General features: G+C 41.7%; 1 protein-coding gene across 6 annotated transcripts; it reads left to right on the forward strand.

Moving 5' to 3' along the window:
• The first annotated feature begins 3432 nt into the window (after positions 1–3432).
• LOC100670876 (zinc finger protein 615-like) lies at positions 3433–24474 on the forward strand. 6 transcript variants are annotated; one of them, XR_010323386.1, is made up of 6 exons: positions 3433–4112; positions 7754–7964; positions 8566–8692; positions 8975–9070; positions 13349–16033; positions 19414–24474. XR_010323386.1 is itself a non-coding variant. In XM_064294136.1 (5 exons), the coding sequence occupies exons 2-5, from the start codon at positions 7950–7952 to the stop codon at positions 15142–15144; spliced, it is 2034 nt and encodes a 677-aa protein (XP_064150206.1). In that variant the 5' UTR covers positions 3433–4112; positions 7754–7949; the 3' UTR covers positions 15145–19399. The 6 variants fall into 6 exon arrangements, 1 of the variants encoding a protein (XP_064150206.1); XR_010323387.1 differs by lacking the exon at positions 3433–4112 and adding an exon at positions 4126–4451; XR_010323388.1 differs by lacking the exon at positions 3433–4112 and adding an exon at positions 4126–4402.
• Positions 24475–24512: the final 38 nt, after the last annotated feature.

Here is a 24512-nt window from a genome sequence, read left to right on the forward strand (position 1 = left end):
TCAGTTGCTCATACGCAAGTTCGAGTTGAAACTGAAGAAAATTATATCAAGTCAATGAGAGCCAAAGTACTACCTTGAGTATATCCTACCTGCATTTAGAGACCATCTTAAGAATAGAATTGAACACAAATGTTGGAGAGGTTGTGGAAAGACTGGAACGCTTATACACTGTTGGTGGGAATGTAATATGGTACAGCCACTTTGGAAATCGATTTGGTGCTTCCTTAAAAGCTAGAAATAGAAGTACCATATGATCCAGCAATCCCACTCCTTAAAATATATTCTAGAGGAATAAGCTGTCACATGAATAGATAGATGCACACCCATGTTCATTGCAGCCCTGTTCACAATAGCAAAAATTTGGAACCAACCAAGGTGCCCATCAGACAAATGGATAAACAAATTATGATATAGTCACACGATGGAATATTACCCAACAATAAAGAACAATGATGAATGTGCGAAACATCTCATAACATGGATGAATCTGGAAAGCATTATGCTGTGCGAAATGAGTCGCAAAAAGAACAATATTGTGTGAGACCACTACTATAAGAACTCAAGAAAAGTTTTAAACACAGAAGAAAACATTCTTTGATGGTTACGAGGGTGGGGAGGGGGGGTATTCACTAACTGGATTAAAAAAAATTTTTTTTTTTTTTAGTAGACAAGAATTATCTTAGGTGAAGGGAAGGACAACACAATACAGGGGAAGTCAGTACAACTGGACTAAACCAAAAGCTAAGAAGTTTCCTGAATACAACCAAAGACTTTGAGGGGCAGGGGTCTGGAGACCATGGTTTCAGGGGACATATAGGTCAATGGGCATAACAAAGTTTATTTAAAAAATGTTCTGCATCCCACTTTGGTGAGTGGTGTCTGGGGGTCTTCAAAGCTAGTAAGCGGCCATCTAAGATGCATCAATTGGTCCCAACCCACCTGAAGCAAAGGAGAATGAGGAACACCAAAGACACAAGGAAAATATGAGCCCAAGAGACAGAAAGGGTCACATAATCCAGAGACTCCATCAGCCTGCAACCAGAATAATTAGATGGTGCCTGGCTACCATCATGGACCACCCTGGCAGGGAACACAACAGAGAGTCCCTGATGGAGCAGGAGAAAAGTGAGATGCAGACCTCAAATTCTAGTAAAAAGCCCAGACTTAATGGTCTAACTGAGACTGGAGGGTCTCCAGAGGTCATGGCCACCGGAATCTATGTTAGACCAAAACTAAAACCATTCCTGAAGCCAGCTCTTCAAACATTGGACTATAGGACATAAAATCATTCTCGTGAGGTGCATTCTTCTTAGCTCAAGTAGACATATGAGACTGGGCAGCTCCTGTCTGGAGGTGCGATGAGAAGGCAGAGGGGAACAGGAGCTGGTTGAATGGACACGGGAAGTACAGGGTGGAGAGAAGGAGTATGCTGTCACATTGTAGGGACAGCAACTAGGGTCACATAACAATGTGCATAAGTTTTTGTATGAGAAACTGACTTGAATTGTAAGCTTTCACTTAAGGCACAATAAAAACAATCCTCACAACTGGACCAAAAAGCAGTATTATGAAAAATGGAGAAAAAATTGAAATTGTCAAAGATTTCATTTTACTTGGATCCACGATCAACGCCTATGGAAGCAGCAGTCAAAAAATGAAAGCCACATTGCAGGGCAAATCTGCTGCAAAAGACCTCTTTAAAGTGTTGAAAAGCAAAGATGTCACCTTGAAGACTAAGGTGCACCTGACCCAAACCATGGTGTTTTCAGTTGCCTCCTATGCACGTGAAAGCTGGACAATGAATAAAGAAGACCGAACAAGAATTGACTCCTTTCAACTGTGGTGTTGGAGAATATTGAATATACCATGGAGTGCCAAAAGAACAAACAATTGTCCAGACTTAGTGGTCTGACTGAGACTAGAAGAGCCCCAGAGGTCATGGTCCCAGACCTTCTGTTAGCCCAAGACAGGAATCATTCCCAAAGCCACCTGTTCAGACAGGGATTGGACTGGACTATAGGAAATGATACTGGTGAGGAGTGAGCTTCTTGGATCAAGTAGACACATGAGACTGTGGGCAGCTCCTGTCTGGAGGGGAGATGAGAAGGCAGAGGGTGTCAGAAGCTGGCTGAATGGACACGAAAATAGAGGGTAGAGAGAAGTGTGCTGTCTTGGGGAGAGCAACTAGGAGTATATAGCATGGTGTATATAAATTTTTGTATGAGAGACTGACGATTTGTAAATTTTAACTTAAAGCGCAATAAAAATTAAAAAAAAAAAATCTGTCTTGGAAGAAGTACAACCAGAATGCTCCCTAGAAGCAAGGGTGGTAAGACTATATCTCACATACTTTGGACATGTCAGGAGGGATCAGTCCCTGGAGAAGCACATCATGCTTGGTAGAGGGGTCAGTACTAAAAGAGGAGGACCCTCAATGAGAGGGATTGACACAGTGGCTGCAACAATGGGCTTAAGCATAACAACAGTTGTGAGGATGGCACAGGATCCGGTACTGTTTGGTTCTATTGTACACAGGGTTACTATGAGTCAGAACTGACTCAGTGGCACCTCACAACAACAATCCAATCCTCTTGTGGGCCACAAGCACCTCATTTGCATAGTCCTGACTCAGTCGTTTGATGGGAGTCACAAAGACTATGGTTAGAAGGGCCACAGTAAGTAATTTACTGCACCACACTTTTACAGAGCAGCCTGTTTTACTCTCACATTTGAAAAAGGCATTTTACAAATTGTTAGAAGTGGAATTGCTCCACCTGCGATAAAATACACACAAAAACTGGAAATAATTGAAATGTCCATCAGCTGGTGAACTCAAATACATTTTTGTTATGCCCATACACAGGAATAGTATGCAGTGACAAAGAGGAACAAACTATTGATAACTGACCTTTACTAGCTTCTACTGGTCTTTGCCGGTGAGAGACTCAAACAATCTGGGCGCGGATCAGCCACTTTTACTTTCTAGTCTGTGACGGCTGTCTTTATATGTCAGAACTTCAAACCCTGTTCTGGGTTTAAAAGCCATGTATTGCAAGCTACTTTCCGTTAGTAACTCAGCCAGAGTGTACTCTACAGGGTGATTGGCTTTTTCCCCCTCTCCACGGTGCTGAAGTGCTGTTTGCTGTAGAGAAACCTGTGTCCTGTAAAATGGTTGTGCCCTTCTTACCAAGCGGATAAATGTCATGGCCGTCTTTTCTCCCCAGGTCCCTGAAGGGGATATACTTCAGACGATATTTTTTGTGAGGAGCCCTGGTGGTGCAGTGGTTAAAGCGCTTCGCTGGTAACCGAAAGGTCGGCTCTTGGAATCCACCAGCCGCTCCCTGGGAGAAAGATGTGGCATCCTGGGCAGATTAACCAGTAAGCAAAGTATGCACAGGTTTACTGTAAGCAAGTTGTGCATAGATTTAAATGTTCACTTACTAATGTGTAGTGCACAGTTTCACATGGGTGAAAAACAGGTGAAATTGTGCATTACAGATTAGAAAGCACAAATAAGCCTGTGCGCACCTTGATCACTGGAGAAACCGTCCCTGTGTGGCAATCAGTGGTGGTGTAGTGGTTACAGCTGCTAACTAAAAGGCCGGCAGTTCGAATCCATCAGGAGCTCCATGGAAACTCTATGGGGGCACTTCTACTGTGTCCCATAGGGTCGCTGTGAGTCCGAATCAACTGGATGGCAATGGGTTTTTTGTTTGTTTTTGGCCTGGCGTCAGCTTCCATAAAGATTACAATTTTGTAAACCCTCTGGGACAATTCTGTTCTGCCCTTCGGGGCCGCTATGAGTCAGAATCGACTCGAGGACAGTGCGTTTGGGTTCTGAACCTCTATCCATTTTCAGCCAGGGTTAAGTTGTGACTCCTCAACCTCCCGGCCATTTCTCGGTACTGGCACAAAAAGACCCGTTTGCCTTTTGTACGTAACGCATTCAAAGATGGCTGCTCCCAGGTACCCTGACAAAGAGGGCGGGAACGTATTCCAAAGTAAACCAAACCCGCCGCCTAGTGGATTCCGCTTTAAAGCTATAGGCCAGATTAGTATGCCCCATAGGGTTTCCAAGGAGCAGCTGCTGGATTTGGACTGCCGATCTTTAGGTTAGTACTGTACCGCCAGGACTGCGGGTGGATGTAATAACTTCTAAAGAATTAAGATTTATACTTCGTAAAACTCTTCAGACCCTCATTGGCCACCGTACGCCGGTTGACTGGGAGGTAGGACCAGAAATGGACGAGTTTCAGGGAAGTAATCTTCTGTCTGCGGCCCATCTGCTTGGTGTGTGATGAAAATCTGTTCAGTGGTTGGGGTGTCTGCGTGGGACAGGATGAGAGGGGTCTGTCGGCGTCCGCGTTGGGCGTTATATGTGCGCCAGCGTCGGGAGTTTAGCGTGAGTGCGTGCGAGTTTGCTGGGCGTAGGAAGGCTTTGGTAATGGGAGGTACGTGATTGGGGTGTCTTTGATGTCAGTCTTGAGCGGGGGGGCTCTTGTGGTTAGTGACTCAAGACCCCCCCAAAACAACGAACGGTTTCGAGGTCAGATTTTAGAGTCTTTGTGGCTTACTCCACCCGTGGCGCTCCGTGATTGAAAGCTGGAAAAGCGCTGTTTGTCTACGAACGCGGGATATGGTTCGGGTTCTCTTTGGGGTAAATGATGGAGGGACTGCTTTGGGGGTACTATACAGGGCTTTCTGGTCCAGGTTTTGGAATTCGGGGTAATGGTGGTCTGTGTTACAGACGCGTGGAGGACTGAATCCTTAGGGGTTCAAGTCCCATGTATGGGGCGTGGATTTAGCTCCAGACCTTGGCTGCCTGGGAACAGACTTGATGGACGCGGACATTCCCCGTCAAACCTTCGGGATAAAGACTCTTCTCCACTGCTAGTTTTTAATTTCTCACATGATTTCTTACTCTTGGACACTCAAGAATGTACGTTTTTCGAAAGATGAATGATTCAGCGTATCTGAAAGTAATGTTTTCTACTTAAGCTGCGGTTTATCCTTACAGCACATTTCCAGCGTATTTCTTTTCTCTACCGCTCTACAGTCGGTTTCCCAAAGCCAACCCTTGTCACAATATTAGTATATTTAAATGTTATGCTTTTATGTTATGTGCTTATGATTCATAATTTGGAGAAGCTGGGTAAATGGTGTTATGATTTCCAAATTGCAAACTCGTAGTACCAACAGGTTTTTTAACGTGTGAACTGGTGGTGTTACGAGTGGGCTTACATTAAATGCATGTGTGTGTTTGGACAGAGGTGGAATATTGAAGACATTCAGCTCTCAGTTCGGGAGCAGTTTATGATTATGTGTTATTATTGACCTGTGGGTTTGTTACCTTGCCTTTCCTCTCCAGTCTAGATGATTTACTTTCGTTGCAACTGTAAATGTGTGTTACAGTTTTCTAACTTTTTTCCTTGTAATTTTCTGTAGCATAGAAGACTTCTTGCTGTTGTGCCATGGAGTTGATTCGCTTAGTATTAAATACTTAAGTTTGACCACCTTCTCACTGTCAAGTCGATTGCAACTTACAGCAACCCTGTAGGACAGAGTAGACCTGCTCCATAGGGTTTCCAAGGCCGTGATCTTTACAGAAGCAGACTGTCAGATCTTCCTCCTGTGGAGCAGATAGTGGGTTGGAACCACACATATTTTGCTTAGCAGCTGACCACTTAATTTCTGCACCACCAGGGCCCCTTTTGATCACTTTAAACCAAAAACCCTGTCCGACTTATTGTGACCCTATAGGACAGAGTAGAATTGCCCCATGGGGTTTCCAAGGAGCACCTGGTGAATTCAAACCACTGATCTTTTGGTTAGCAGCCAAACTCTTAACCACGCCACCAGGTCTCCAGTTTGATCACCTTACTAAACTCTCATTATTATAACATCTTTTTCTGCACCCCACATTTCATTATGGAAAATTTTCAAACCTAAAGAAATATTGAAAGAATTTTGAAGTTACCACCTATATACCAACCATCTAGATTTTGCCGTTGACCTGGTGGCACAGTGGTTAAGAGCTATGGCTGCTAACCAAAAGGTAAACAGTTTGAATCCCCCAGGTGCTTGCTGGAAACCCTTTGAGGGAGTTGTACTGTGTCCTGTAGGGTTGCTATGAGTCGGAATCAACTCGACAGCAATGGGTTTGGTGGGGTTTTTTTTAGGCTAGTTCTACCAGCTATCTAACTATCCATTCCTCTGTCCATTAATTTGTCTTTTTTGTTGTTGGTTTTGGTGTACTTTGAAGTAAGTTGCAGATATCATTATTGTTTGCTCTAAATACTTCTAATACTGCCTTCTATTCAAAGGTACTCAAAATTAACTTTGTTGAATGAATGCATCACTGCACAATTACAGAATATTTTACTCGTGCAGATAATTATCTAAAGTCCTACTTATAGTCTTTTAGTTGCTCCTTTGTTTATTTGATGAGCAGACATCTTATTTACAAATAATTTTGACAAGGTGTGACGTGCATGGACTTTGGAATGAAATGAATCTGGTTTTTCAGTCCGGATTCTGCCTCCTGCTCATTACTGAGCTGAAAGGTTAAGCCATACTCTCAGGGTTCTCCAGTCTCTGTCAGGCCAGCAAGTCTGGTCTTTCTTTTTGAGTTAGAATTTTGTTCTACGTTCTTCTCCAGGTCTGTCTAGGACCCTCTATCGTGATCCCTGTCAGATCAGTCAGTAGTGGTAGCCGGGCACCATCTAGTTGTACTGGACTAAGTCTGGTGTTGGCTGTGATAGATGCCGTCCATCAGTCCTTTGGACTAATCTTTCCCTTGTATCTTTAGTTTTCTTCATTCTTCCTTGCTCCCAAAGGAGTGAGACCAGTGGAGTATCCTAGGTGGCCGCTCACAGGCTTTTAAGACCCCAGACAGTACTCACCAAAGTAGAACGTAGAACATTTTCTTTATAGACTATGTTATGCCAGTTGAGCTAGATGTTCTCTGAGACCATAGTTCCCACAGCCCTCAGCCCAGCAATTTGGTCTCTCGGGGAGTTTGGATGTGTCTGTGGATTTACCATGACCTTGCCTTGTACAGGTTGTGCTGGCTTCGCCAGTATTGTGTACTGTCTTACCCTTCATGAAAATTACCCCTTATCAATTTTTTATTGTCTATTAAGTGTTTTTCCGTTCCAACCCCTCCCCTCCCTCATAACCATCAAAGATTATTTCTTTTTGTATGTAAACTTTTTCATGAATTTTTACACTAGTCGTTTCATACAATATTCATCATTTTGTGATTGACTCAGCATAATGCTCTCCAGATTCATCCATGTTATGAGATGCTTCACAGATTCCTTGTTGTTCTTGATTGTTATGTAATACTCCATTGTGTGTATACACCACAGGTTGTTTACCCATTCTTCTGTTGATGAGCATCTAGGTTGTTTCTATCTTTTGGCTATTGTGAACGATGCTGCAGTGAACGTGGATGTATATATATCTATTCATGTGACAACTCTTATTTCTCTAGGATATATTCCTAGGAGTGGGATTGCTGCATCATATGGTATCAGTTTTATTTTTAATGTAGAATGCTGAAATGTTTATAATTTAATACACATTATGTGATTATAAATAATGAAGAAAGTAAAAACCTGTCACTGATGTGGAACACTAACTAATGGGACAAATAGATGTTCTGGAGCATCAATTTAAGGTGTTTACACAGCAACAGTGGGAACATCTGGACCCAGTGGGAATGTATACTCAGAGTCCATTTTGTCTTCAGCCCACAGGTGGTGTCTTGCTAGGAGGAAGAGGAATCAAGTGAAGAAAGGGAAGGAGAGTCCAATACTTGGGTATCATCATTTCTGTGAATACCCTTGACTGGAGACTGAGATTTTTGAACAGAAATTCAGAACTGATCCAGAAGAGACAAAGATAGAGCATACCAATTAGTAACCATTTCCCAAATTCGGAAGAAAATGATCCAAGTCCAGGTGACTTTTGGTTTATTCTGTTCCTCTATAGGTTTGTAGTTGTTGATTTCAGCTGCTGTCAAGTTAGCTCCAATTCATGGTGACCTTAAATATAACAGAATGATGGGTTTGTAGAGTCCTGTAGAAATCAGTGTAATGAAGCAGGAAAATATAAATTATGATTAGCAGGTTCTGAAGAAAAGTAAACTTAAAATTCTAACTTCTAAATCAGAGCTAGGTAGGATCAGGAATATATTATTCATTGTTGATTCTGATATTGGCTTTGAAGCTACATGGTAAATATAGGAATTTGTATTATTCACGTACTTGTAACTAGCATATAATTTGCTGTGATATACACACATACTACCTTAGCAAAATGTTCTACTTTAGCAAGAATGTATAATGCTACATATTACAGAAACTTTGAATTTTTAACTTTTTTGAATGAATGGATGACTGTACAACTACAGAATAGTTTAGTAGATTTTGATACTATTACAATGTATTAAGGAGAAAAAAATCTATTTCTTACATGGCAAAAAAGAGCAGAGTAACTTCCTTTACATTCCTTCCATATCAAAAGAACATTACTTCATTAAACAGGACCCTGTTATTACAGGAATCACTGACATTCAGCGATGTGGCTGTGAAGTTCACCTGGGAGGAGTGGCAGCTCCTAGACCCTGCTCAGAAGGGCCTGTACCGGGACGTGATGTTGGAGAACTTTAGCAACTTGATGTCCGTGGGTGAGGACAGCTCTCCTGTATCCCTCAAGGGGTGCCCAGTCAGTGGCCTTCCTTTCTCAACTGCTTAACTTTTGAAAGTACCTGCCGTGCTCTTGACTGGTAGATTCTCAGATCCTTTTCTTGCCCCAGGCAAAAGAGTATAAGATACCCTCTTCTGTGAGAAAAGCCTTGACTTTGCAAATGTGAAAACTCTTTAGTCCCTAAAATGTAACATTTTTTCCATCTTTACATGCCACCACCCAGTTCTATATGTGTAAGTCTCCTGTCGTTTCCCATGAGCAGGGTATCAAGCTAGCAAAGGAGATGCACTCTCCATGCTGGAACAAGGACAAGAACTGTGGACGATGGAAGATGAAACCCACTGTCGAGCCCATTCAGGTGAGTGAATGGGAACCAGCAAGGCGGGTGGGTGAGAAAATCATTCTAGACATTCTAGAAGGCACCGCAGCTATGTGGGTGTCTGAGGTACATAAACCTACCCTCCCTGCCAAATGAGAGGATGTTTTCTTTTTAGGAATTTAGAGGAAAATATGCCACTTTTATCTTTTCTGAAATCTGATCCCTGTTTCTTTTATCTTTTACCTTACTTTGGTTTTATATCGTTTGTTTACATTGATTTCTTCCGCCTAGAATTTCCCAATTTCCTTTTCTTTGTTCACTGTCATAATCAGTGTCTCTGCCCATTCCTTTCACCTCTCTTGCTATGACATTCCAAGCCTCTCTCCAAAGACAGAACTTTGAATTCTTTACTGTCTTTTGACTATTCTACCTTCCTGTCCCATTGGGAAGTACTGATTTCCGTTTGTAACATACAAACCCACCTTGGAGAGGTTGCTCCCAGGATAACTTGGATTCTCACTATGCATTTACAGGTAATCCCCGATTTATGACGGGATTCCATTCTGACGACTCTGTTGCAAGTTGGTTCTTGTTTTTTGTTTCCATTATTATTCCCTTTTACTATCAGTACCTCTATAAATCCAATCTTTATTTGTCTTTGAGGTTGGCATGAGAATGATAACATCAGAAAATTGGACGCTGCAACACTGTAGTACATATTACTAATGATACCAAAAAAAAAAAAAAAACTGTTTCAGTCAAGTCAATTCCAACTCCTAGCAACCCTATAGGACAGAGTAGAACTGCCAGTAGGGTTTCCAAGGAGTGGCTGGTGGATTCAGAATGCCAACCTTTTGGTTAGTAGCTGAGCTCTTAACCCTAGGCCACCAGGGCTCAATTTCTAGTGATAAGACGTACAAAACAAAAAAAAGGACGGTTGTAAGTCTGGTTTGCTGTAACTCAAATATGTTGTTAAGTCAGGGACAACCTGTATATAGTTCCTTTGCTTCTCTTTTCCCTCCACTCTGAGTTCTCTAAATTTCTGTTTTCCACTTCTTGCTGTTCTTATAACCCTCAAAGTTTCCTTCATTCTTACGAGGTAAGCCCTTTCTGGTTTTTTTTGGTAGAGAATCCCAAATTGACTTTTCCCTCAATATTGTCTGCCTTACACTTTAAAAGTTCTGTGTTATAAAAATGGTGTGACAGTAGCGTCGGACTCCTCATCTGACTTCACAAGGGGAAGGAGATAGAATCATTATCACCATCACAGCCCAAGGCTGATTCCTGTGAAACAGAGGTCAGACATACCTCCTGTCTCCAACCTTTATACCAATTCTGACACCAGCTGTCCCTCCCAAGGCACTCTCTTCTTCTCTTCTGGGTTCAATAATCCATTGCAGTGGCCACACAGAATTCACAGACCTACAGTTAAAGTGGTTTATTAAGTAACAGGATACAACTCATGATCACGAAGCCTGTAGGCAATGTCTCCCTTCTTCAGTGCAGGACAGCTCTCTCAGCTGCTCTCAACCATGCAGGCCTCCTCTCAGGCCCCTCAGGACAGGAGTCCTCTTGGCCCCCTGAGGACAGGCTACTCTCAGCCCCCTCAGGACATTCTCCTCTTGGTCCCCCTCTGGACAGGCTCCTCTTGGCTCCCCTGTTTGCTGCTGCTGTCTCTGCCACTGGGCTCCTTCAGGACCTATTGCTGCTGGCTCTGCTGCTAGGCCCCTTCCAGGCCTGTAGCAGTCTTCAGTGTTACAACCCTTGACCTGTGTTACAGCTCTGTTAGGAGGTTCCTTGCCTCCTCCCTCTCTGCTGCTTTCTTCCCTTCTTTTTTCCTTTGGCTTCTTCCTCCTGCTTCTTTCTGTCCCAAAACCTTTGTGGGGCTGGCTGCATATATATAAACAACTCCTTGTCAATTTCAAGGCATGGCCCCTCCTAGCGCAGCCCCTCTTAGCAGAGCCACAGACTGACCAGTCCTCTGTTGGTAGGGCGTAGACACTTCATTTGTATAGTCTATTGACCAATCCCTGCAAGGTACATACAAACCACAGAGCAGGCTGCAGCCTAGGGCCAGACAAAAAGTATCAAACCACAAGTTGTTTACAATTTATCCAGAAGATGTAACCTTCTTGGGTAGAAAACTAGGGCAAAGGTAACTCCTCAGAGTTTGGGGGAGGAAATCTCTCAAGCTGTTTTTCCAAAGAACCAGTGCAAAAGGCCACATAAAGGAGCTTATTTCACCACTGTGTCATATATCTCTCTAAGGGATGCACATGTAATTCTATAGTTGGTGACTCAAAGCCATAATATGTGTCCGTTTACTAAGAAATAGGGAAATATTCTAGGCATAAAGATGTTTGTAGTCATGAGTGAGGATTCTTTATGTAATATTTAGTACTTAAGCTTTCTATCATGAGACGCTTTTGTTATAATTCAAGGCTATGTAAAAGAAGCTGTAAAAATGAGCAATAAAGAGAGGGATTGTTACTGCAAATTGCAGGTTCGAGCCGCCTGCGGCAAAACCAGTACAGAGACAGGAGGAGGTAAGCAGTAGGAAGGCTTTATTGAATACCGGTATTCAAGAGACAGAGGGGGTTAAATTTCTCCCAAATTCTGTCTGTCCTAAAGGGTTGATGGGAGGGTTTTATATGGGAAAGATCAGGGTTACCTAATGTTTTGAACACATAGTCCACAGATGGTCTTATACATCACAAAACAACTACAAAAACTCTTTATTAAACTAAAGATAAACATGTTAGGCATCTGGACTCTAATCAGTATATTTATAACAGGCTGAAAAACTCTCATAAGAATCTCTCGGCTAGTGGAGCTGTTTTGCCAAGTCCACTGTGGCTGAGATAGGGAGCAAGAAAGAAAGCCTTCCTGTTGGTTTTCAGGCTGAAGGCCATTTCTCACGAGAACAAAGAAAGAAGAAGAGAGACCAAGGCCACAGGAGCTGAGATAGCTCTGCACCCCTTTGCAAGAGACCGGTGCAGCTGGTGCAATTAAAAAATGTTTAGAGATTACTTAGAGCATCATTATGGCATTGGTCATGTCAAGCTCTTAATCACCTTGTTTCAATAGGGGAAAACATGTTGTAAGGTATTAGGGTGTTTGTTACGTTTAAGAGTGGAACAGGCTGCTCAGCTATATTTTGAACAGAGCCTGCACCATTTTCTAAGGACTAGAGGTTAATCACAGCTTATACAGCTGTACTGAAACAAATGAGAAAATATATTCTCCCTAATATTAAAACACTATAAGAAAATGCATTTTCGCTACTTCAGGGTTAACATAACGTAAGGAAACCCTGGTGGCATAGTGGTTAAGTGCTACAGCCGCTAACCAAAAGGTCGGCAGTTCGAGTCTGCCAGACGCTCCTTGGAAACTCTACAGGGCAGTTCTACTCTGTCCTGTAGGGTCGCTATGAGTCGGAATTGACTCGACGGCAGTGGGTTTGGTTTTTCTGGTTTTAGAGAACATAGAGCTCACAGTGTTATAGACAGAGTGGGAAATGATATCATGGTAGGCCAGAGACATATTCTGGTTTTGAATAAGGAAGTGATGAAGCAGAAGGAATGAAGGTGTGAAATTGAAAATGTACAAAGCCATGAGGGGGACTTTTTAAAAATTGGCCTGAACCTGTTGACATGAAGGCCAATATTAGGATATGTTTGTAAAGGACTTAATGGAGTGGAAAGTTTTCTTTGTACAAGTGTATCTTCTTAATGTCTTTTACCTCTCACATCTCCAGTATCCACACTTCATAATCTGTGAATGTCTTTTTTATTTCCTTCTTTGTTTACTCAGTTTCTGCTGATTAGAATTGAAGCTCAGTGAAGATAAGCCCTATGTCTTATATCCCAAACATGAGAACAGTGCTTTGTATATGGTAGCTATTGAACAACTATTTGTGGAATAAATGAATGTAGCCCTCATTGTTTTGGATCACCCACTGTGGTCTGATATTCCTCCAGTTCCTGTTGTCTGGTATCCTTCCAAATTCTGTGTTTTGCTGCTAAAAGTGACCTGCCTGTATTTTACTACCTCTGTATTTTGTGCAAAGGCATATTTAGAAAGTAGTTGTATTGTATAGGTTATGAATTATCTATCCCTGTTTGTACATGGACTGCTTTTACCTGTTCGTGTTTATATTAGTGTGTTTTTTACCAAAGTATACATGTATACATGGAGTTGCTTTTATGCTCGTTTCATAGGATTGTCACTAAAGAGCCTGCCGACACCAAGGTACTTTTTAAATAGATTGATTCCAAACTAAGATTGTGGAATGATTCGTTGTTCCTTTTTTTCTAGAAATTGAGAAAGTTGATGATCATCTCCAGCGTCACTTGCAAAACCAAAGAATTCAGAAGTGTTTGGAACAATGCCATGAAAATAATGCATCTGGAAATATTTTTAATCAGAGCAAAAGTAATTTTCCATTAAAGCAACATCATGATATGTTTGACTTGCATGGAAAAACTTTAAAATCAAATTTAAGTTTAGAAGACCAGAACAGAAGCTGTGACCTGAAAACCTTTACTGAGTTTATTGGAGATGGACAACCCTTTCCCCAAGATAAGCATGGAAAAATTTATACTGATAATGCATTTTCCGAAAGCGTAAAACCCATCAGTAACAAGTCCCAGATCATTAGCCATCAGAGAACTGCCAAAATAGTGAATGTGCATGTATGCAGTGAATGTGGAAAAGCCTTCTTCAAGAAGTCTCAGTTCATTGGTCATCAGATGGTTCATACAGGAGAGAAGCCTCATGGATGCAGTACGTGTGGGAAAGCATTCTCCAGAAAATACAGGCTGACTGAACACCAGAGGATTCATGCAGGGCTGAAACACTATGAATGCACTGAATGTGACAAAACCTTCCTCAAGAAATCACAACTAAATATACATCAGAAAATACATATGGTAGAGAAACCGTATACATGCAGTGAATGTGGGAGAGCCTTCAGCAAGAAGTGTTTGCTCATTTATCATCAGCGAACTCATACAGGAGAGAAACCTCATGGATGCAATCTGTGTGGGAAAGCCTTCTGTACAAAGTCCAGCCTTACTACTCATCAGAAAACTCATACGGGAGAGAAGCCCTATATATGCAGTGAATGTGGAAAAGGCTACATGGAGAAGAGGCGCCTTATTGCACACCATCTAACCCACACTGGAGAGAAACCGTTTATATGTAATGAATGTGGTAAACGGTTCACTTTGAAGAACAGTCTTATCGCGCATCAGCAAACTCATACAGAAGAGAAATCATATACTTGCAGTGAATGTGGAAAAGGCTTTTCCATGAAGCACTGTCTTATCAGACATCAGCGAATTCATACTGGAGAGAAACCCTATATATGCACTGAGTGTGGAAAAGGCTTCCCCCTGAAGAGTCCTCTCGTTAGACACCAGCGAACACATACAGGAGAGAAACCTTATGTATGTAGTCAATGTGGAAAAGGCTTCACCATGAAGATCGATCTCATCATACATCAGCGTATTCATACTGCAGAGAAACCATATATGTGCAAAGATTGTGGAAAAGGCTTTACCGTGAAGAGCCGTCTCATTGAACATCAGCGAACTCATACAGGTGAGAAACCTTATTTATGCAGTGAATGTGGAAAAGGCTTCTCAGCTAAGATCCGGCTAATTGGACATCAGCGAACTCATACAGGAGAGAAGCCGTATGTATGCAGTGAATGTGGAAAATGCTTCACTGAGAGGAGCCATCTCAATGTACATCGGCGCACTCATACTGGAGAGAAACCCTATATATGCAACGAGTGTGGGAAAGCTTTAAGTGGGAAAAGTGTGCTCATTGCACATCAGCGAACTCATACTGGAGAGAAACCTTATGTATGCAATGAATGTGGAAAAGGCTTTGCTAGGAAGAGTAATCTTGTTGATCATCAGCGATCTCATACAGGGGAAAAATCTTATATATGCGGTGAATGTGGAAAAAGCTTTACTGTGAAGCGCACTCTCCTTATACATCAACAAGCTCATGTTGCAGAGAAATCATATCTATACAGTGAATTTGAACAGGCTTCAAAACAAAATGCACTCTCGTTATACATAAGCGAACTTATACTGAAGTGAAATCCTGTGGATAGTTAAATTTTATGTGTCAACTTGACTAGCCTATGTTTCCCAGTTGTTTGGTCAAACACCACTCTAGTTGCTATCATAGAGTAGTTACCTGTGATTAAAGCATTTGGCCTTGGGTAGAGCAGATTACCTTCCATAATGTAATTCAATCACCCACCAAAATGCACTCTAATTTAATATAGTCAATCATTTGAGGTCATATCAGTGTAGGGTGGATCTTAGACCTAATGACTTACGAGTTATAAGAAGACAAGAATAGATACAGGGACACATACCCACGGGAAGACAACATGTGGGGATCATCTACAAGCAAATGACCAAGGATCGTTGTCAGACACCAGAAACTAGGAGAAAGGCTCACAGATGGAATTGACATGGCTGAGACCCTGATTTTAGCCTCCAGAACTGTGAGAAAATAAATTTCTGTTCTTCAAAGGCAACCACTTGTGGTATTTCTGTTATGCCAGCACTAGGAAACAAGGGCACCCTATGAATGCAGCCAGAAGATAGGTCTCAAACAATGTGAGATATGTTATATAGGAAAGACTCCGTTTGTATGTACTGAGTGCGGAAAATCGTATTTGCACAAATACGATCTCATTACGCATCAGAGAATTCACTCGTAGAGAAACCACATGTGTGCAGTGAATGCGGGAAAGCCTTCACCACAAAGTCAGTATTCAGTGTACATCAATGAACTCACATGGGAGAGAGACCATATGGATGCAGCAATTGTGAGAAGGCTTTCTCCCACTTGTCAAACCTTGTTAAACATAAGAGAATGCACACGAGAAATGTGTAGATTCAGTCAAGTTTGAAGTTCCTTTAACAGAGTCAAAGCTCTTTACAAACAAGGGGTCTCATGTAGAAGAAAAACCCTGTAAGTATGATGACTTAAAATGTCTCTGTGCAACTCAGGTCTCTTTATACATCACTGGGTTTCCAGCAGATTGAAATGTAATCAATATGAGACAGCCTCTTATGAAAATGTGCACCCTCAGGAGATTAAAGAATTTTCCCAGAAAAGAAACGTTTGCAGTGCAGCGAATGTGGTAGTGCCTTTAGTGATCATTACCTCACGTTTTCTGTTAGTAAAAAACCCATAGGGAGAAACTCTGATGCATTTAATGTGGAAATGCCTTGAGCAAAAATTTCTAGTTAAATTATTTGTGTAAATATATAATACATATTTATGCTGAGATAAGTCCTATGATTGCAGAGACTGGCAATTCTAATTATCTGTGATAATGGCCATGGGAAAGCCTTTACCCAGAAATAAAACCTCAGTAAGTGTCAGTTCACACTGGAGGGAAACTTTAAGATGACAATGAATATGGCATTTCATTGATATATTCTGTCACATCATTTGTCATGAAATCATATCGAAAATAAACCTTTGAACATACAGATGTGAAACACCTGTAGCAAAATATTAGCAAACTCATGAAGGAATGAAGTCCAGTGAAAATGACATTTGTGGCATTTTGTTACAAGACTCATCTCCTTACACGTCACTTATTGACTATCTCGTTATTCAACATTTCACATTTATGACAACATCCAGCTATTTTGTGCGTTAATAACGTATATCTGGCAGTAACAAACACCGAAGTGCAAGACGAGGGTAACACTTGCTTTGGTGGTTAAGGTTATATATGTCAGCTTGGCTGGACCGCGATTCTTAGTGGTTTGGCAGTTATGTAATGATGTAGTCATCTTTTTGTGATCTGATGTGGTCATCTCCCATTTTCACGTAACGGCAATTACTTGTAACAACCTGGTCTTTGGAACCTAACCATGTCAATAAGTGAGAAGAGGATGTATATCACATACACCTGATGTGCATTTTCAAACTGGATACTTCAAACTTTATTGTTTGTTGCCTTGTTAATGGTCCCATAATTTGGAAAAAACAGACTACTCTCCTCATCAGTGCTTTTATTCTCACACACAAGGCAGGAGTGTTCTATGACTATCCCGTATTATGTGATTTTTTTCTTATATTTCCTTGGCTTTAAATTTATTTATGAATTTAGCATATGAAATACTTAAAAAAAAATAACATTTTAAATTTATAAATGTAACAATGTCCTTGGAAATGCTTAACTAAGTTTATAATATGATCGAAGAGTTTACATAACCACCTTCAAAGTTGTTATGTCTAATTAGAAATAATTTTAGGTTCACAGAAATTGAAAAAATGGTCCAGAGACTTTCCTAATATCCCTCACCCAACTTCTTGCAGTGAAAGCGTCCTACATAACCATATTTCATTATCAAAACCAGGAAAATGACAAAGGTAGAATATTATTAAATCCTCAACCTTATTTGGATTTCAGTCGTTTTCATATGATTTTTTTTAAGTGTTTAATTCTAAGAAGTTTTATTAAATGTTTAGATTTGTGTTACCACCATCACAAGCAGGAGATAAAACTATTTCATCGACACAAACTCCCCTGTACTGCCTTTTTATACTCACAGTCTCTCTCCATTCCTAACACTGGCAACCACTTATCTGTTCTCCATCAGTATGGAATAGTATACAGTGACAAAAAGGGACAACCTATTGATAAATGCCACAACTAGGATAAATTTCAAAATAATTGTGTTGTGTGAAAGAAGCCAGACAAAGAGTATATACTGTATGTTTCCATTCATATGCTACAAACTATAGTGAAAGAAAGCAGATCAGTTTAGTGGTTGCCAGGAACTGGGTGGAGAGGGCAATGGGGAATTACTAGTTAATGGGTATAGGGTTCCTTTGGTTGTGATAAAATGTTTTGGAACTAGAGGGAGATGATGGCTGCATAATATTGTATATGTAATAAATTCTACTGAATTACGTACTTTAAAATGGTTAATTTATATTTGGCAATTTTTATCTTGTAAAAATGGCATGGTGGAGGCATCTGATCTCTTTAACTTCGCAAGGGGGAGAGAAAATCAGCATCAGCCCAAGGCTGATTCCTATGAAGCAGAGGTCAGACATACCTCCTCTCTCCAACCTTTTCACCAGTTCTGACACCAGCCGTTCCTCCCATGGCACTGTTTCTCTGCTGGGTTTGATAATTCTTTGCAATGGCCACACAGCTCAGACAATACTCATGATTATGGGATTTATTAGGGAAGTAACAGGATACAATTCAGGATCAGGAAGAACTCAGGATACAGTTCTTTGGTCAGGACAGCTTCTCACATGTGCCTACAGGCAGGCCTCTCCCTGACACTCAGGCCTCTCGGGCTGGCCCAGCTGTTACCCTGTTCAGGCAAGTGTTACAAGACTCTTTAGCACCCTATAAGTGCCCAGAGGCACCCCACCTCACCAGTAAGCCTCCACTGAAAGGTGCTTAGCTCTCTAGCTCTGTGGGTTGGCGAGCTTAGCTCTGCCGACAAGTGCCCAGAGGCACCCATCTCTAGCACAAGCCTGCTGCCCAAAAGTGCTCATCTTTCTTACTCTGGGCTGGAAAGCCCACTGCTGTTTCCTGCCTATCATCTGATTGTTTACCTCTGCTGCCATCATTTCTCTGCTGCTTCTCACTGTCTCTCACTATCTCTGGTGTTACAGCTCTGTCTCATGTGTCTAGGAGGGTCTCAGTGAAGGGATCCAAAGGATGCACTCCTAGCTCTTTTTACTTGGTGGTAGTAAGGTCACCTCCCCCCTTTCCGCCCCTGGGATGGCTCATTTTAAGCCTAGTGGGATGCAAATCAATCCCCTTGTTAGGGCTCCATACACTTTATTTGCATGGTCCCACCTCCACATGGGTGCCATTTACCTTATTTACATTATTAGCAAGCTGTTCAATTCCCTTGGTGAACCAGAGCACCTTTTTGCAATCGTTTATCGGGAGTTAAAAAACTATGACAAGAACACCCACATAAAACCTATTCTTCTCCCTACATACCTCAGTAAAAAAAAGTTCAAAAATATATCCAGAGTAGTTCCGTTTCTTTCCTTCTCATTTCTGCTTATGTTGCCATTTTATAGTTATAATGCCAACACAACATTGTTATGATTCTTGCTTTGAAAAACCTTATGCCTGTTACAGAAGATACTAAAAAGGGAAAAAATTACACATTCTCTTCTTACCCACATATTTCCATTTTCCAGAGATGTTCATTTCTTGCTATTGGGGTTAACATTTGAGGTCAATTCCTTTCATCCCTAATGGTTTCCTTTTCTAATATCTTTGTATTGCCCTCATTTTCTAGAAATTTTGCTAGATAGCAAATTCCTCATTGAAAATTATGTCTCTATTTCAGCTGTTTGGTTATATTATTCCATTCCCAAAGACCACAGCCTTCAATATGGATTACACTTCAACAGAAAGAAAACAAAAATCCTCACAACTGGCTCAGTAAGCAACATCATGATAAATGGAAAAAGATTGAAGTTGTCAAAGATTTCATTTTACTTGGATCCACAATCAACACCCATGGAAGCAGCAGTCAAGAAATCAAACAACACATTGCATTGGGCAAATCTACTGCAAGAGACCTCTTTAAAGTGTTAAAAAGCAAAGATATCACCTTGAAGACTGAGGTGCACCTGACTGAAACCATGGTGTTTTCAATCACCTCATATGCATGAAAAATGAATAAGGAAGACCTAAGAAGAATTGATGCCTTTGAATTGTGGTGTTGGCTAAGAATATTGAATATACAATGGACTGCCAAAAGAACAAACAAATGTCTTGGAAGAAGTACAGCCAGAATCCTCCTTAAAGCACAGATGGCGAGACTTCATCTTACATACTTTGGACATGTTATTAGGAGGGATCAGTCCCTGGAGAAGGACATCATGCTTGGTAAAGTTGAGGGTCAGTGAAAATGAGGAAGACCCTCTCAACAAGATGGACTGATGCAATAGCTTCAACAATGGGCTCAAGCATAACAAGGATTGTGAGCATGGTGCAGGACTGGACAGTGTTTAGTTTTGTTGTACACAGGGTTGCTATGAGTTGGAACTGACTGAATGGCACCTAACAACAACAACAGCCATAGTCTTTGTAACTCCCACCAAATGACTGGGCGGGACTATGTAAATGAGGTGATTTTGGCCCACTAAACTGGATAGTTTGCTAATCATGTAAATAAGGCACATGGCACTCATAACGACGGTACAGGACAGAGTAGAACTGTCCTGTAGGGTTTCCAAGGAGCACCTGGTGGATTCCAACTGCCAACCTTTTTTGATTAGCAGCCGAGCTCTTAACAGCATGACACCAGGCCACTCTTGTAGGGATGCGACCATGAAAATAAGGTGTAGGAGCCCTGATGAGGGAACTGATCAGTTTTGCCACCCAACTGGGTTTAAAATGAGCCATCCCAGAGGCAGAGGGTGTACCTCAAGACCATCAAGAAAGATGAGATGGGAGTGGAGTGCATCCTTTTGACCCAGGATCCCTGCACTGAGAATCTCCTAGAATCAGGAGGCTGAGAGAGAGAGAGCTGTAACAACAGAAGACAACAAGAGTCAGCAGCACAGCAGTAGCAAGAGTGATAACAGTGGGAAAAAGCAGGAACCAGGAACAGTTGACATCAGAAATGGTATTCATTGCCATGGCTCCAGACTCATGGAACCATGGGACTTTGTAAGAGAAAGAACAAGGCAGCATGGGAAATGAAATTTTTGATTCTTAGATGCTTACTTTGGTTGTTTTACCTGTAATGGCTGAAAGGAAATTTAGAGATGTTATGCTGCAGGTGAGGGGAGAAAAAGGAATCCTGGTGACAAAGTCATTAAAGAGCTCAGCTGCTAACCAAAAGGTAGGCAGTTCAAACCCACCAGCCATTCCATGGGAGAAAGATGTGATGGCCTGCTCTTGTAAAGATCTATAGCCTCAGAAACCCTATGGGGCTGTTCTACTTTGTCCTATAGAGTTCATATGATTTAGAATTGCCTTGAGAGCAATAGTTTGGTTTGGTTTGGTTTGAGGAGAGAAAAGCTGCATCTGGAGTGGCTTTGGGCAAAAGCCACGCAAGATAAGCAGGGTGATTGATAGGGGGCAAGGGTATTCTGGTTCCATCCAGTTGGAGGCCCAAGACCATAAGCATATGAATGGGAAGATAGTCAAGGTGTGGAGAAGATGAAACTAGAATGTTTTAAAAAGGGTTTTGTGTTTATCTGCGTGAAAAATGGATATTGAATGTTTCTTCTACCTCATGTTGTAAAACAGAGCTAAAATATATGATGGATATGAATGTTGGGTATTACAGATTACAGACAGGGTGTAACTCCACTTTCAGCCAATACTTGATTGCATATGCTAAGAGGGAAACTAGGATTTGCCTGAAAGAAACACTGGCTTTCAGCCGGGATCCATCTGACATCAGCTATGATATCCCTGGTTCCATGTCTTCTTCTGAATCCAGCCTGAATTTCTGGCAGTTCCCTGTCAATGTATTGCTGCTGCCACTTTTGAGTGATCCTCAGCAAAATTTTACTTGTGTGTGATATTAATGATATTGCTCCATAATTTCTCCATTTCATTGGATCACTTTTCTTTGGGATAGGCATAAATATGGATCTGTTCCAGTTAGTTGGCCAAGTAGCTGTCTTTCAAATTTCTTGGCATAGACAAGTGAGCACTTCCAGCACTGCATCCATTTGTTGAAACATCTCAATTGGTATTTCATCAATTTCTGGGATGAGCTGACCAAAATCCAACCAAGGAAAGAGAAAGGTTTTTGACACTGTGAGCTGGTAAAATTGCTTCAATTTGAAGACTTGCTCTGGACTGGATTTTGCTTATGGTTGTAGATGCTCAAAGTTCCAAGCTGAACAGAAGATGTTCAGAGCAAGGAATATGTTTGTCTCCACAGATTACTGTTTTGATTTTAAAAACCCACTGTGGTCGATTCCGATTTATAGCGACCTTATAGGACAGAGTAGAACTGCCCATACGGTTTCCAAGGAGTGCCTGGTGGATTAGAACTGCTTACCTTTTGGTTAGCAGCCATAGCTCTCAACCACAGCACCACCAGGGTTTGCACTGTTTTGATAGGGATGGGCAATTTAAACATAGGCTATCTGAAACGGGGGAGATGGAGGCATGAAGTGGCTGGCTAACACACTTCTGTGAGTGTGCTGACACTCAAAATGATGGGGACAAGTGAGGACCCCACTAAATAGTTTCCTTTTTTCCTGATGGGTCTGGGGAAGAGAAGGTGGGGAAAGGTGCTGATAGGATTATATGATTCAATTTTGAATGCTGATTGTTAGCAGGGTTAATTGTGATTGTAAAAAACTGTAATGTAGAAGTAGTTACTGTGAAGGTATGAGTTAAGGGGGGGGGGCACTGCTGGACTGGAGTACAGTGGCCCAACCTAATGTCCCTTAAAGATTTTGCTATGCTGATACCTCGTGAGGCTCAGAGCAAAGGGATAATCTTCCCTCAGTTAAAGTTTATCAGAGGCCAGAGAGGGTGAAGCTGAGACTAATTTTGGAGAACCTGACTAGATTGGGTGGGTACCTGAACAGCTGGTACCTGAGTAATCTCACCCTGAGACTCTTTTCCCTACTGAAGGGACTAATTCTTAATGACTGTTTTGCACTGGTAAAATGGTGTGGAAGTAGAAATTAATCCTTCAAGCATCAAAGGACTAATGGCTAGAAGAGCCAGGGGGTGGCCTGTGGTGCAGTGAATTACTTAATATTACCCTTCTTGCCATAGTCTTTGTAACTCCCAACAAATGACTAGGTGGGACTACGGGAATGAAGTGCTTATGGCCCACCAAGGGGATTGGATAGCTTGTTAATAATGCAAATAAGGTGCATGGCACCCTTGTGGAAGTGGGACCATCCAAATAAGGTGTATGGAACCCTAATGAAGGAACTGGTCAGTTTTGATATCTTGCTAGGCTTAAAATGAGCCATCCCAGAGGTGGACAGGGGGCATCTCATGACCACCAAGAAAGAGGAGCCAGGAGTGGAGCACATCCTTTGGACCCAGGATCCCTGTGCTGAAAATTTCCTAGAAGCAGGAGACCAAGACAGAGAGCTGTAACACCAGAGATGGTGAGAAGTGGTGGCAGAGAAATGCTGGGAGCAGAGGCAGCAGAGCCAGGAGAGTGGCAGGAGATGGCACTGTGGTTGTGCTGACCCACGGAGTGAGAGAACTAAGCACCTCTGGGCAGGAGGTTTGCTGGTGGAGTAGGGCCTCTGGGCACCTATTGGTGGAGCTAAAAGAGCTTTGTAACACTTGCCAGAGCAGGCAGAAGCTAGGCCAAGGGGCTGAGGGGCCAAAGGTCAGGGAGAGGGCTACCTGCCTATGGCACCGCTGAGAAGAGACTGTTCTGACTGAAGAACTGTATCCTGGGCATTCCTGAACTTGAAATGTATCCTTTTACTTCCCTAATAACAGTATGCTCTATGTGTTCTGCGAGGCCATTGCAACGAATTATCGAACCCAGCAAAGAAACAGTGCTTTGGGAGGGACAGGTGGTGTCAGAATTGGTAAAAAAGATTTTAGGGCAGAAGCATTTCTGACCTCTGCCTCAGAGCAACCAGCCTTGGGCTGTTGGTGCTGATAATGATTCTCTCCCCTCTGGTATATTAGAAGTCAGATGCCTCCACCACACCATTTTTACACCTGTTTATTTTTTACATTTTTAAGTTAGCCATCTTTCTCATTCCCTTTAAGATCTCTTTATATTTGGGGATTTTTCTTAATTACTGCATTGCCTAGGACATCCAGTTCAATGTTGAATAAAAGTAATGGTGAGTGGTACTCTAGACTTGTTCCTGACTTGTTTGGTGTCTTCACAGTTTAATATATCGTGAGGCATTTCAAAACTGCATAAAGCTATATAGCATGCATCCATGGAACACCACCACCCAGATTTGACAGATATCAAAATGTTTCCACTACTGTTTCATATTTCTCAATGAAACGCTTCATGTAGACTTGAAGCCTTCTTATTCTAATCTGGCTCTCTCTTTGCCCAGGTAGTCGTAGTACTTAATTTGCTGTGCATGGTTCTTTCCATATTTTTACACCTTTTCTACACATGTGATATACATGATTTCCTATTAAATGGTAAAAACAAACAAAAATCAAACCAAACCCATTGCCATCCAGTTGATTTGGACTCATAGCAACCCTAAAGAACAGAGTAGAATTGCCCCATAGGGCTTCCAAGGAGCTGGTGGATTTGAACTGCCAACCTTTCGGTTAGCAACCTTAGTTCTTAACCACTACACCACCAGGTTTTCCATTAAATGGTAAAAAATATACATAAATGGTATCATGGTGTTCACATCCTTTTTCTTAAGTGGTTTCTAAAAATTTCGGTAACCTTCATTCCTGTACAGTCAGACGTTCTCCAAACCCTGTTTTGTTTTTAAAAGCCGCTTCTTA

Source organism: Loxodonta africana, chromosome 11 (assembly GCF_030014295.1).
Source record: "Loxodonta africana isolate mLoxAfr1 chromosome 11, mLoxAfr1.hap2, whole genome shotgun sequence".
NCBI lineage: Eukaryota > Metazoa > Chordata > Mammalia > Proboscidea > Elephantidae > Loxodonta > Loxodonta africana.